Source organism: Oncorhynchus gorbuscha, linkage group LG16 (genome assembly GCF_021184085.1).
Source record: "Oncorhynchus gorbuscha isolate QuinsamMale2020 ecotype Even-year linkage group LG16, OgorEven_v1.0, whole genome shotgun sequence".
Taxonomy (NCBI): domain Eukaryota; kingdom Metazoa; phylum Chordata; class Actinopteri; order Salmoniformes; family Salmonidae; genus Oncorhynchus; species Oncorhynchus gorbuscha.
The window spans coordinates 26,598,851-26,611,776 of NC_060188.1; the positions used below are offsets into that span (position 1 = coordinate 26,598,851).

Here is a 12,926-nt window from a genome sequence, read left to right on the forward strand (position 1 = left end):
CTTTCTTTCTTTCTCTCTCTCTGTCTCTCTCTCTCTCTCTCTCTCTCTCTCTCTCTCTTTCTCTCTCTGTCTTTCTCTCTTTCCGCAATTTCACAGACTGTAATTCTCTTCTTATCTTTGACTAGTTCCCCCCATGGTTGTGTGCTCTCCTCCTGCTGTCTTTCAACCCTCTCCTCCTGTTTAAAGGGTAAAAACGTTTACTCATGCAAAGGTATTACTGTTTGATCCTGATGCTTCAGTAATTTAGTGTTTATGTGCTCCCTCACTCCCTCACTCGACATGATGGATATCCCAGCTAATGCCTCATGGCAAATGAGTTACTGCTGTTAGCTTGGCTCCTGCTTGGCCAACTTGACTGTGTTGTGTGAGTTGAATGAGTTAATGCTCGCTTTTTGAGTTACAGTGGGGCAAAAAAAGTACTTAGTCAGCCACCAATTGTGCAAGTTCTCCCACTTAAAAAGATGAGAGAGGCCTGTAATTTTCATCATAGGTACACTTCAACTATGGCAGACAAAATGAGAAAAGAAATCCAGAAAATGACATTGTAGGATTTTAAAAAATTAATTAGCAAATTATGGTGGAAAATAAGTATTTGGTCACCTACAAACAAGCAAGATTTCTGGCTCTCACAGACCTGTAACTTCTTCTTTAAGAGGCTCCTCTGTCCTCCACTCATTACCTGTATTAATGGCACCTGTTTGAACTTGTCATCAGTATAAAAGACACCTGTCCACAACCTCAAACAGTCACACTCCAAACTCCACTATGGCCAAGACCAAAGAGCTGTCAAAGGACACCAGAAACAAAACCAGGCTGGGAAGACTGAATCTGCAATAGGTAAGCAGCTTGGTTTGAAGTAATCAACTGTGGGAGCAATTATTAGGAAATGGAAGACATACAAGACCACTGATAATCTCCCTCGATCTGGGGCTCCACGCAAGATCTCACCCCGTGGGGTCAAAATGATCACAAGAATGGTGAGCAAAAATCCCAGAACCACACGGGGGGACCTAGTGAATGACCTGCAGAGAGCTGGGACCAAAGTAACAAAGCCTACCATCAGTAACACACTACGCCGCCAGCGACTCAAATCCTGCAGTGCCAGACGTGTCCCCCTGCTTAAGCCAGTACATGTCCAGGCCCGTCTGAAGTTTGCTAGAGAGCATTTGGATGATCCAGAAGAAGATTGGGAGAATGTCATATGGTCAGATGAAACCAAAATATAACTTTTTGGTAAAAACTCAACTCGTCGTGTTTGGAGGACAAAGAATGCTGAGTTGCATCCAAAGAAAACCATACCATATATGGTAAGTACCATACCTACTGTGAAGCATGGGAGTGGAAACATCATGCTTTGTTTTTCTGCAAAGGGACCAGGACGACTGATCCGTGTAAAGGAAAGAATGAATGGGGCCATGTATCGTGAGATTTTGAGTGAAAACCTCCTTCCATCAGCAAGGGCATTGAAGATTAAATGTGGCTGGGTCTTTCAGCATGACAATGATCCCAAACACACCGCCCGGGCAACGAAGGAGTGGCTTCGTAAGAAGCATTTCAAGGTCCTGGAGTGTCCTAGCCAGTCTCCAGATCTCAACCCCATAGAAAATCTTTGGAGAGAGTTGAAAGTCTGTGTTGCCCAGCAACAGCCCCAAAACATCACTGCTCTAGAGGAGATCTGCATGGAGGAATGGGCCAAAATACCAGCAACAGTGTGTGAAAACCTTGTGAAGACTTACAGAAAACGTTTGTCATTGCCAACAAAGGGTATATAACAAAGTATTGGGATAAACTTTTGTTATTGACCAAATACTTATTTTCCACCTTAATTTGCAAATAAATTCATTTAAAATCCTACAATGTGATTTTCTGGATTTTTTTTCTCATTTTGTCTGTCATAGTTGATGTGTACCTATGATGAAAATTACAGGCCTCTCTCATCTTCTTAAGTGGGAGAACTTGCACAATTGATGGCTGACTAAATACTTTTTTTGCCCCACTGTAACTCAACATCTGAGGAGAAAGTGTGAGACAACCAAGTTAACAACTTAATTGTTCAGCGGTTCTGTGGTTCTGTCGGAACAATAGGGTCTATATGATCCATGGCTCATTGGGTCATTGGCTCAGGGAACTGTAACACTAGATATCCCTCAGAGAGTGTTGCATTGTGGATCATGTGACAGGAGAGAGAGAAATAGATAGCATACGCATCTGCCTCTCCAGTATGAGGCTCATAAAGGGGAACGTGGCTCGCCAGCTGGAAGTCTTTGAGGTTTCTCCCTCCCTGCCAAGTGCAGTTGTGCAAAAGCCTGACGTTGGACAAAAAAAAAAAAAAAATCACACAAAGTGACTTTCCCTCTCTCTTCCTCTCTCACATACGCACTCACTTAAACACACGCACGTACACGACTACACACTCAAACCCTTGTGACATTTTGTGTGTTGACTGTGCTCTCGGTCTGTACACGTCTGCAGATAAGCACTGAGAGGCGAGAGAGAGGGGTGGAGTGAGAGAGCGGTTTGAGAGAGAGTATAGCTCTGAGCCTGGACTTGTTCTGTCCTGCCCCGGTTTTATATGTAGGGACAAATAATTGCCTTTTCCTTATTACACATGTGTTGTTTATAGTACTTTATGCTGATATGTTCCCATCCTATCTGGTTGTGTTTTCATGCAAGTCTCTGGATGTAGATAGATCTCTTTGGACAGTTATTATTTCTGTGCTCAACCTTTCTCCTCTCTCTCCCCCGTCAGGGCTGGAGATGGCACAGTCCGGCCTGCTACTGGGTGGGAGAGGAGCAGGTGACCTTCGAGGAGGGCAGGAAGGCCTGCGCTGGCAGCGGAGGTACCCTCATCACCATCGCCAATAGGTACGCACACACATGCATACCTGTACATACACTCATGACACAAACACACACACACCTAGTGTAACCTCTGACCCCTGAGCCTTGTCCATGTGCGATGTTGTAGGTTTGAGCAGGCGTTTGTCAACAGTCTGGTGTTTGGCCGTTCTGGGGATTCATTCTGGATAGCCCTGCTTGACCAGAACAGCCCTGGGAAATTCCACTGGCTCAGCGGGGATGAAGTGACCTATACCAACTGGAACAGAGACCAGCCAGGTGGGGACATGGACCTCTGTCTCTCTATCTGTCCACAGAGCTATCATGATGGACATGTTGGTCTTGTACTAGTCTTGTACTAGTCTTCAGGACACCTGTCTGTGCCATATGCCCAGAGCCCTGTCAAAACTAGATATGGTATAAACTCTTATCTCTTGGCTATTCATTGTGGCTAAATTTCCAATGACTTAATCAGGTGATTGGTTTACCATTTTCAAGACCATCTTTTTCCATGATCTCTACTATCCCCACTGGTGTGTCAGTCAGTTACACCCAGACCCAGACTCATGCAACTACGTAACATGGACCACTCTCTCCCCGCTCTCCTGTCAGGAGGAAACATCAAAGGAGGCTGTGTAACCATGGAGACGGGCTACGCCACAGGCCTATGGGAGGTGAAGGACTGTGCGTCGGCCCGGGCTAAGTTCATCTGTAGACTGAACCAGGACACGTCCCTCAGCCCTGAGCCCCCAGCCCCGCACCCCACCCCCAGCCTCACTGGATCCTGCCCCAACGGGTGGAAGACAAACGGCAAGCTGCATCACTGCTACAAGGTATCCTACACCTTTACCGCTGCTTTTAAACTCAGCAAAAAAAAGAAATGTCCCTTTTTTCAGGATCCTGTCTTTCAAAGATAATTCGTAAAAATCCAAATAACTTCACAGATCTTCATTGTAAAGGGTTTAAACACTGTTTCCCAGGCTTGTTCAATGAACCATACACAATTAATGAACATGCACCTGTGGAACGGTCGTAAAGACACTAACAGCTTACAGACGGTAGGCAATTAAGGTCACAGTTATGAAAACTTAGGACACTAAAGAGGACTTTCTACGGACTCTGAAAAACACCAAAAGAAAGATGCCCAGGGTCCCTGCTCATCTGTGCGACCTTGCATTTGGCATGCTGCAAGGAGACATGAGGACTGCAGATGTAGCCAGGGCAATAAATTGCAATGTCTGTACTATGAGACGCCTAAGATGGCGCTACAGGAAGACAGGACAGACAGCTGATCGTCCTTGCAGTGGCAGACCATGTGTAATAACAGCTGCACAGGATCGGTACAACCGAATGAATAAGTGTTACAATGAGCCTCGTACTCTGGAGCGGGATCGATTTGGAGGTGGAGAGTCTCTCGTGGTCTGGGGCGGTGTGTCACAGCATCATCGGACTGAGCTTGTTGTCATTGCTGGCAATCTCAACGCTGTGACCCCCCTTTGTTCAGGGACACATTATTCCACTTCTGTTAGTCACATGTCTGTGGAACTTGTTCAGTTTATGTCTCAGTTGTTGAATCTTGTTATGTTCATACAAATATTTACACATGTTAAGTTTGTTGAAAATAAACGCAGTTGACAGTGAGAGGACGTTTCTGTTTTGCTGAGTTTATTACTAGACATATATTTTAAGCATATGTATTAGTTTAGTCAATATACATACCATTTATTTGCCTCTAACGCCTCTGTGTGTGTGTGTGTGTGTGTGTGTGTGTGTGTGTGTGTGTGTGTGTGTGTGTGTGTGTGTGTGTGTGTGTGTGTGTGTGTGTGTGTGTGTGTGTGTGTGTGTGTGTGTGTGTGTGTGTGTGTGTGTGTGTGTGTGTGTGTGTGTGTGTGTGTGTGTGTGCCTACCTGTGTGCCTACATGTGTGTGTGTATGTGCCTGCCTGTTTGCCTGCGTGTGTGTGTGTATGCGCCTGCCTGTCTGCCTGTGTGTGTGTGTCCCAGGTGTTTGACAGAGCCCAGATGGACCAGAAGCTGAGCTGGCTGCAGGCCCACCTAGCCTGTCAGAGACACCATGGAGCCAACCTGCTGAGTGTCAGTGGCCCAGAGGAGGAGCACTTCATACTGCAGATACTACACGAAGCCTTTGGGTGGGTGGACACTCCACCTTGATCATGCATGGGTTGTATGAATGGGTCTCTATTACAGGGCCCAGACTGGATGGAGGGAGAATGTGGTTCCTATTTGAAAAGGGGATGGGTTTGTGATTTAAGAGGGAATGTGGTGGTAATGATGAGGATGATAATAATAAATGTACTGTATATAATTATTTTGGGGGATGCTTATATTCGTCCTGTTACACACAGTGTGTAAAGGAAATACATTTTTTCCATATCCCAACTCCCCCGGAGATACCCGCAGGGAGTGGGGTCACGGCCAGGGTTGCCAATGTACATAATCTCTGGAGCAATTAGGGTTAAGTGCCTGGCTCAAGGGCACAGTGACAGATTAAATATATTTTTTATGGTGATGACTATGATGCTGATGATGGTGATGATGCTAGTAATGATGATGATGCTGATGATGATAATGACGCTGCTGCTGATGATGCTGATGATGGTTCACAGGGAATCAGAGGACCATGAGCAGCACTGGTTCTGGATCGGGCTGAACCGCAGGAACCCCATGGACAACGGTAGCTGGAAGTGGAGCGATGGATTGGCTGTGAGTCACAGCATCACCATCCAGTCTTCCAGCCACAGCATTACATCACAGCATGTCCATGGACCTAATTAGAGCAGCCAAACCACAGCACTATCTATTATTGACCCAGCTTAACACAGCAACCTTGATTTACTGATAGCTACAGCCCCGCTGCAACAACATACAGCCTCTTGCACCATATACGTGTACCTCAAAGCTTAGAGATATACAGTGCTGTGAAAAAGTATTTGCTCCCTTCCTGATTTCTTATTTTTTGCACATTTGTCACACTTAGATGTTTCAGATCATCAACACTAATGTTAATATTACACGAAGATAACCCAAGTAAACACAAAATGCAGTTTTTAAGTGATGATTTTATTTATTAAGGGAAAAAAGCTTTCCGAACCTTCATGGCCCTATGTGAAAAAGTAATTGCCCCCTAAACCTAATAACTAGTTGTGCCACCCTCAGCAGCAACAACTGCAATCAAGCGTTTGCGATAACTAGCAATGAGTCTTTCACATCGCCGTGGGGGAATTTTGGCCCACTCTTCCTTGCAGAATTGTTTTAATTCAGCCACATTCAGCCACATTGGAGGGTTTTCGAGCATGAACCGCCTTTTTAAGGTTTTTTTTAAGCCCTTCAGAGGTGGACTTGCTGGTGTCTTTTGGATCATTGCCCTGCTGCAGAACCCAAGTGCGCTTCAGCTTGAGGTCATGAACTGATGGCCGGACATTCTCCTTCAGGATTTTTTGGTAGAGTGCAGAATTCATGGTGCCATCAATCACAGCAAGTCGTCCAGGTCCTGAAGCAGCAAAGCAGCCCCAGACCATCACACTACCACCACCATAATTGACTGTTGGTATGATGTTCTTTTTCTGAAATGCTGTGTTACTTTTACGCCAGATGTAACGGGACGCACACCTTCCAAAAAGTTCAACTTTTGTCACGTTAGTCCACAGAATATTTTCCCAAAAGTCTAGGGGATCAGCAAGATGTTTTTTTTTCCAAAAGTGAGACGAGCCTTTACAGTGGGGCAAAAAAGTATTTAGTCAGCCACCAATTGTGCAAGTTCTCCCACTTCAAAAGATGAGAGAGGCCTGTAATTTTCATCATAGGTACACTTCAACTATGACAGACAAAATGAGAAAGAAATCCAGAAAATCACATCACTCATCTTTTTAAGTGGGAAAACTTGCACAATTGGTGGCTGACTAAATACTTTTTTGCCCCACTGTATGTTATTTTTGGTCAGCAGTGGTTTTCGCCTTGGAACTCTGCCATGGATGCCATTTTTGCCCAGTCTCATTCTTATGGTTGAGTCATGAACACTGACCTTAAGTGAGGTCTGCAGTTCTTTAGATGTTGTTGCGGGTTCTTTTGTGACCTCTTAGATGAGTCGTCGCTGCGCTCTTGGGGTAATTTTGGTAGTCCGGGCACTCCTGGGAAGGTTCACCACTGTTCCAAATCTTCTCCATTTGTGGATAATGGCTCTCGCCATGGTCTGCTGGATTCCCAAAGCTTTGTAACCCTTTCCAGACTGATAGATGTCAATTACTTTGTTTCTCATCTGTTCCTGTATGTCTTTGGATCGCAGCATGATGTCTTGCTTTTTGAGATCTTCTGGCCTGCTTCACTTTGTCAGACAGGTTCTATTTAAGTGATTTCTTGATTCAACAGGTCTGGCAGTAATCAGGCCTGGGTGTGGCTAGTGAAATTGCACTCAGCTTTCCAAAGAATGTGATTAACCACAGTGATTTCATGATTTAACGGGTGGCACAACCAGTTATTAGGTTTAGGGGGCAATTACTTTGCCACATAGGGCCATGAAGGTTCGGATAGCTTTTTTAAATCATCACTTAAAAACTGCATTTTGTGTTTACTTGGGTTATCTTTGTGTAATATTAAAATTAGTTTGATGATCTGAAACATTTACTTGTGACAAATGTGCAAAAGAAAACAAGAAATCAGGAAGGGGGTCAAATACTTTTCACAGCACTGTAGCTACCTACTTGTTAAACTATTTGTTGTAAAGTCCTCTAACCCATCTTCCTCTGCATGTCAGTATACGTACCAGAACTTTGGGCGTTACTACTACAACGTCCGTCAGTGTGCAGCAGCAGACCTGGGCAGCATGACCTGGCTGGCCATGCGCTGTGACGCTGAACTGGACTGGATCTGCAAGATCCCCAAAGGTAACAGCAAGACAACGGAACCACACATAGACACTGATACAGTCACAAAGCAGTGCTACTGCTGTAGACAGACACTATAGAGACACGCTGACACAAGGGGCCCTTGTTATTGCCTGAAAGCTTTCATTTTGAATATTCAAGTATGTGTTATGTAGTGCTGAGCGATTAACTAACATGTTTCTCTCAGGTTATTAAACAACTAATTTTCCGACGTCGGTTCAGTTACTTGAATTCCTTTTTTCTTGTTTTTTGGTGGGGGGGGGGGTGAGCCTAATGTGCTGTTTCTCTAGAGAGAAATCAAATCATTCAGGAGAGAAATCCAGTCAATGACTATGTGGGATGTTGAAGGGAGTTTTCATGAAGCAAATATGTGACCGCCTGGCTCGATTTTGCGACATTTGCGTAGTGACGTAGAGCAGTAAAGTAGTGACACTTACAGAAGTTACACACATTGGGGACATTTTTTGTAGCCTGGTGTCCGGGAAGAATGTGGCCTTTTATTAACGCATTTCATGCAATTCTAAGTCATTTTACATGACTGTGGACTTTGGCAGAATATTTTTAATACAGCACAAATGAGAATCTGAGATGCATAAACATGACCTAGGCCTAGGTGTGTGGAGACGCATGTTGTAGGCTACAATATGAGGAGGAAATTATAGTCCTAAAAATACTTTCCAGTTTCACTGACTCACCCAATGACTTGCAGCTCACTTGCCGGTGATGGCCAATGCGCTCGTGCCAAATGCCCATCTCTCGCCTGTTTTACTTTGTAAAACAATATTTGGAAGTTGAACGAATAAACTCAGCAAAAAAGAAACATCCTCTCACTGTCAACTGTGTTTATTTTCAACAAACTTAACATGTGTACATATTTGTATGAACATAACGAGATTCAACAACTGAGACATAAACTGAACAAGTTCCACAGACATGTGACTAACAGAAATGGAATAATGTGTCCTTGAACAAAGGGGGGGGGGGTCAAAAGTAACAGTCAGTATCTGACGTGGCCACCAGCTGCATTAAGTACTACAGTACATCTCCTCCTCATGGACTGCACCATATTTGCCAGTTCTTGCTGTGAGATGTTACCCCACTCTTCCACCAAGGCTACTGCAAGTTCCCAGACATTTCTGGGGGGAATGGCCCTAGCCCTCACCCTCCTATACAACAGGTCCCAGACGTGCTCAATGTGATTGAGATCTGGGCTCTTCACTGGCCATGGCAGAACACTGACATTCCTGTCTTGCAGGAAATCACGCACAGAACGAGCAGTTTGGCTGGTGGCATTATCATGCTGGAGGGTCATGTCAGGATGAGCCTGCAGGAAGGGTACCACATGAGGGAGGAGGATGTCTTTCCTGTAACGCACAGCGTTGAGATTGCCTGCAATGACAACAAGCTCAGTCCGATGATGCTGTGACACACCGGCCCAGACCATGACTGACTATCCACCTCCAAATCGATCCCGCTCCAGAGTACAGACCTCGGTGTAACGCTCATTCCTTCGACGATAAACGCCTGGTGAGACAAAACCGCGACTCGACATTGAAGAGCACTTTTTGCCAGTCTGGTCCAGCGACGGTGGGTTTGTGCCCATAGGCGACGTTGTTGCCGGTGATGTCTGGTGAGGACCTGGCCTACAAGCCCTCAGTCCAGCCTCTCTCAGTCTATTGTGGATAGTATAAGCACTGATGGAGGGATTGTACATTTCTGGTGTAACTCGGGCAGTTGTTGTTGCCATCTTGTACCTGTCCCGCAGGTGTGATGTTTGGATGTACCGATCCTGTGCAGCTGTTGTTACACGTGGTCTGCCACTGCGAGGACGATCAGCTGTCCGTCCTGTCTCCCAGCAGCTCTGTCTTAGGCGTCTCACAATACGGACATTGCAATTTATTGCCCTGGCCACATCTGCAGTCCTCATGCCTCCTTGCAGCATGCCTAAGGCACGTTCACGCAGATGAGCAGGGACCCTGGGCATCTTTCTTTTGGTGTTTTTCAGAGTCCGTAGAAAGGACTCTTTATAGTGTCCTAAGTTTTCATAACTGTGACCTTAATTGCCTACCGTCTCTAAGCTGTTAGTGTCTTTACGACCGTTCCACAGGTGCGTGTTCATTAATTGTTTATGGTTCATTGAACAAGCATGGGAAACAGTGTTTAAACCCTTTACAATGAAGATCTGTGAAGTTATTTGAATTTTTACTAATTATCTTTGAAAGACAGGGTCCTGATAAAGGGACGTTGGTAGTTGGTAGCCTACAGTTGGTAGCCTACAGCATAGAATCTGTTCCTTACAGCAGGTGCCATTTGCTTTCCAACCTTTGTTTTCCTCAATTGTATTTGAAATATAGCTAAAGGCCTGTATTGACGCTCAACAAAAACATTATAACAAACGCCTAGTTTCCTGAATCAAGTTGTTGTTGAAATTCTTACACAGGGACTCTAAGTCATTCTTAAATTAATCATTGTTTATTGCCAAAGCGCTGTAGAGGTTCCAGCAAACGTAATCCACCATAGTGAACATCTGTCAGAAGATCTGCTGGGGCAGTCCCTGCAGTTGTCTTATATATGGCTGTACAGAGTTATATTTGCATAATTTAGCATAATTAATGAATCATTACCATTTTGTTTCATTCATGTGACCGACCAATACTGAGACCTTGAAACTGAGATATCTTTCGTTCTCAAAACAAGGTCTGGGCGTCCAGCCAAATTGCAGCTACTGATAGTGAGGATTTGTTCAGTCAGTCACTTGCATGAACACAGAAATTGGTTTGTAGAGAACCACAAACATAAAACATAGAATTGGTAGTTAGAAAATAAGACGTATAACATTTCCATTACAAGTCACATTTTTTTTCTTTGTTCAACTAGGCAAGTCAGTTAGGGACAAATTCTTATTGACAGCCTAGGAACAGTGGGCTGCCTTGTTTAGGGGCAGAACGACCGATTTTTACCTTGTCAGCTCAGGGATCTTGCAACCTTCTGATTACTAGTCCAACGCTCTAACCACTAGGCTACCTGCCACCCCAAGAGTACAGGACTCGGTGTAACGCTCATTCCTTCAACAAGAAACGCGAATCCGACCATCACCCCTGGTTTTGTCTTGTCAGTGAAGAGCACTTTTTGACAGTCCTGTCTGGTCCAGCGACGGTGGGTTTGTGCCCATAGGGGACGTAGGTGACATATTCAACCTAGTTCAGCATAAAACACGTGGTAATTAACTACAATGACCATGATCCATTGCGCCATTTTTTTCCGGCTCGGACAGAGACGGGGTCAGAGAGGAAGAGGCAAAGCGAGAGGTTTCACTCTCCCCCAAATTGGTCCAAAATAACCCCAATGTGTTTCAATTGGCTTATTTTGGACTTAAACTTGTCGCCTGCCATCCCGTCTTTGGGACAACGACTTCCATTATTAGGGCGGAGACATGAGCATCACTTCATAATATTAATATCTCTGGTACACTTTTACGCCTGCTACGTTAGGTTAGATGTACACAGACTGTATAGACCTCATGAGAGAGGAGTGTACACAACACAACAATGAAGACAGAGACTCAAAAAGCACTAATCACTCAGCGGTAGCGTTATGCATTTGTTCTGAATGATGAATTCAGACCACTCTTTGTTTTGTGTTTTCAGGGAAAATTGATAAGGATCCAAACCCCACTGAAGGTCAGTTTATAAACCACCCTCCTCTCATTGTGTCTGTTGTTTTTATAGTCTTCCATCATAACCAACTAGCAACAACTTTTCTTTCCTATCTTTCTCCTCATCCCTCCAGCCCCCAGTGCCAGTGAGTGGGTGGGCTTCCAGGAGGCAGAGTATAAGTTCTTTGACCACCGGTCTACGTGGGACCAAGCCCAGAGGATCTGCTCCTGGTCCGGTGCTTCTCTGGCTTCCATCCACTCTTCTGCGGAGGAGGTTTTCCTTGCCAACACACTGCACAAGGTACCACGCATTTAAAGAAAACATTATAACAACTTTATCAAATCAAATTTATTTAAATAGCCCTTCTTACATCAGCTGATATTTCAAAGTGCTGTACAGAAACCCAGCCTAAAACCCCAAACACCAAGCAATGCAGGTGTAGAAGCATGGTGGCTAGGAAAAACTCCATAGAAAGGCCAAAACCTAGGAAGAAACCTAGAGAAGAACCAGGCTATGAGGGGTGGCCGGTCCTCTTCTGATTGTGCCAGGGTGGAGATTATAACAGAACATAGCCAAGATGTTCAAATGTTCATAAATGACCAGCATGGTCAAATAATAATAATCACAGTAGTTGTCGAGGGTGCAGCAAGTCAGCACCTCAGGAGTAAATGTCAGTTAGCTTTTCATAGCTGATCATTAAGAGTATCTCTACCGCTCCTGCTGTCTCTAGAGAGTTGAAAATGGCAGGTCTGGGACAGGTAGCACGTCCGGTGAACAGGTCAGGGTTCCATAGCCGCAGGCAGAACAGTTGAAACTGGAGCAGCAGCACGGCCAGGTGGGCTTGGGACAGCAAGGAGTCATCATGCCAGGTAGTCCTGAGGCATGGTCCTAGGGCTCAGGTCCTCCGAGAGAGAGAAAGAGAGAAAGAGAGAATTAGAGAGAGCATACTTAAATTCACACAGGACACCGGATAAGACAGGAGAAGTACTCCAGATATAACGGACTGACCCTAGCCCCCCGACACATAAACTACTGCAGCATAAATACTGGAGGCTGAGACAGGAGGGGCCAGGAGACACTGTGGCCCCATCCGATGATACCCCAGGACAGGGCCAAACAGGCAGGATATAACCCCACCCACTTTGCCAAAGCGCAGCCCCCACACCACTAGAGGGATATCTTCAACCACCAACTTACCATCCTGAGACAAGGCAGAGTATAGCCCACAAAGATCTCCGCCACGGCACAACCCAAGGGGGGGCGCCAACCCAGACAGGAAGATCACGTCAGTGACTCAACCCACTGAAGTGACGCACCCCTCTTAGGGATGGCATGGTAGAGCACCAGTAAGCCAGTGACTCAGCCCTTATGATAGGGTTAGAGGCAGAGAATCCAAGTGGAGAGAGGGGAACCGGCCAGGCAGAGACAGCAAGGACGGTTCGTTGCTCCAGAGCCTTTCCGTTCACCTTCACACTCCTGGGCCAGACTACACTCAATAGTATGACCTACTGAAGAGATGAGTCTTCAGTAAAG

At 45.3% G+C, this 12,926-nt stretch overlaps 1 protein-coding gene across 1 annotated transcript in view; it reads left to right on the forward strand.

The window, feature by feature from the left end:
* The window catches only part of LOC123999709 (C-type mannose receptor 2-like), a 59,688-nt gene that overhangs the window by 30,668 nt on the left and 16,094 nt on the right, over positions 1-12,926 (forward strand). The window contains exons 10-17 of the mRNA XM_046305716.1: positions 2,750-2,865; positions 2,969-3,117; positions 3,451-3,671; positions 4,841-4,986; positions 5,464-5,560; positions 7,608-7,737; positions 11,385-11,417; positions 11,527-11,693. Of these exons, the coding sequence (XP_046161672.1) occupies positions 2,750-2,865; positions 2,969-3,117; positions 3,451-3,671; positions 4,841-4,986; positions 5,464-5,560; positions 7,608-7,737; positions 11,385-11,417; positions 11,527-11,693 (1,059 nt within the window). The remainder of the gene's footprint in view (positions 1-2,749; positions 2,866-2,968; positions 3,118-3,450; positions 3,672-4,840; positions 4,987-5,463; positions 5,561-7,607; positions 7,738-11,384; positions 11,418-11,526; positions 11,694-12,926) is intronic.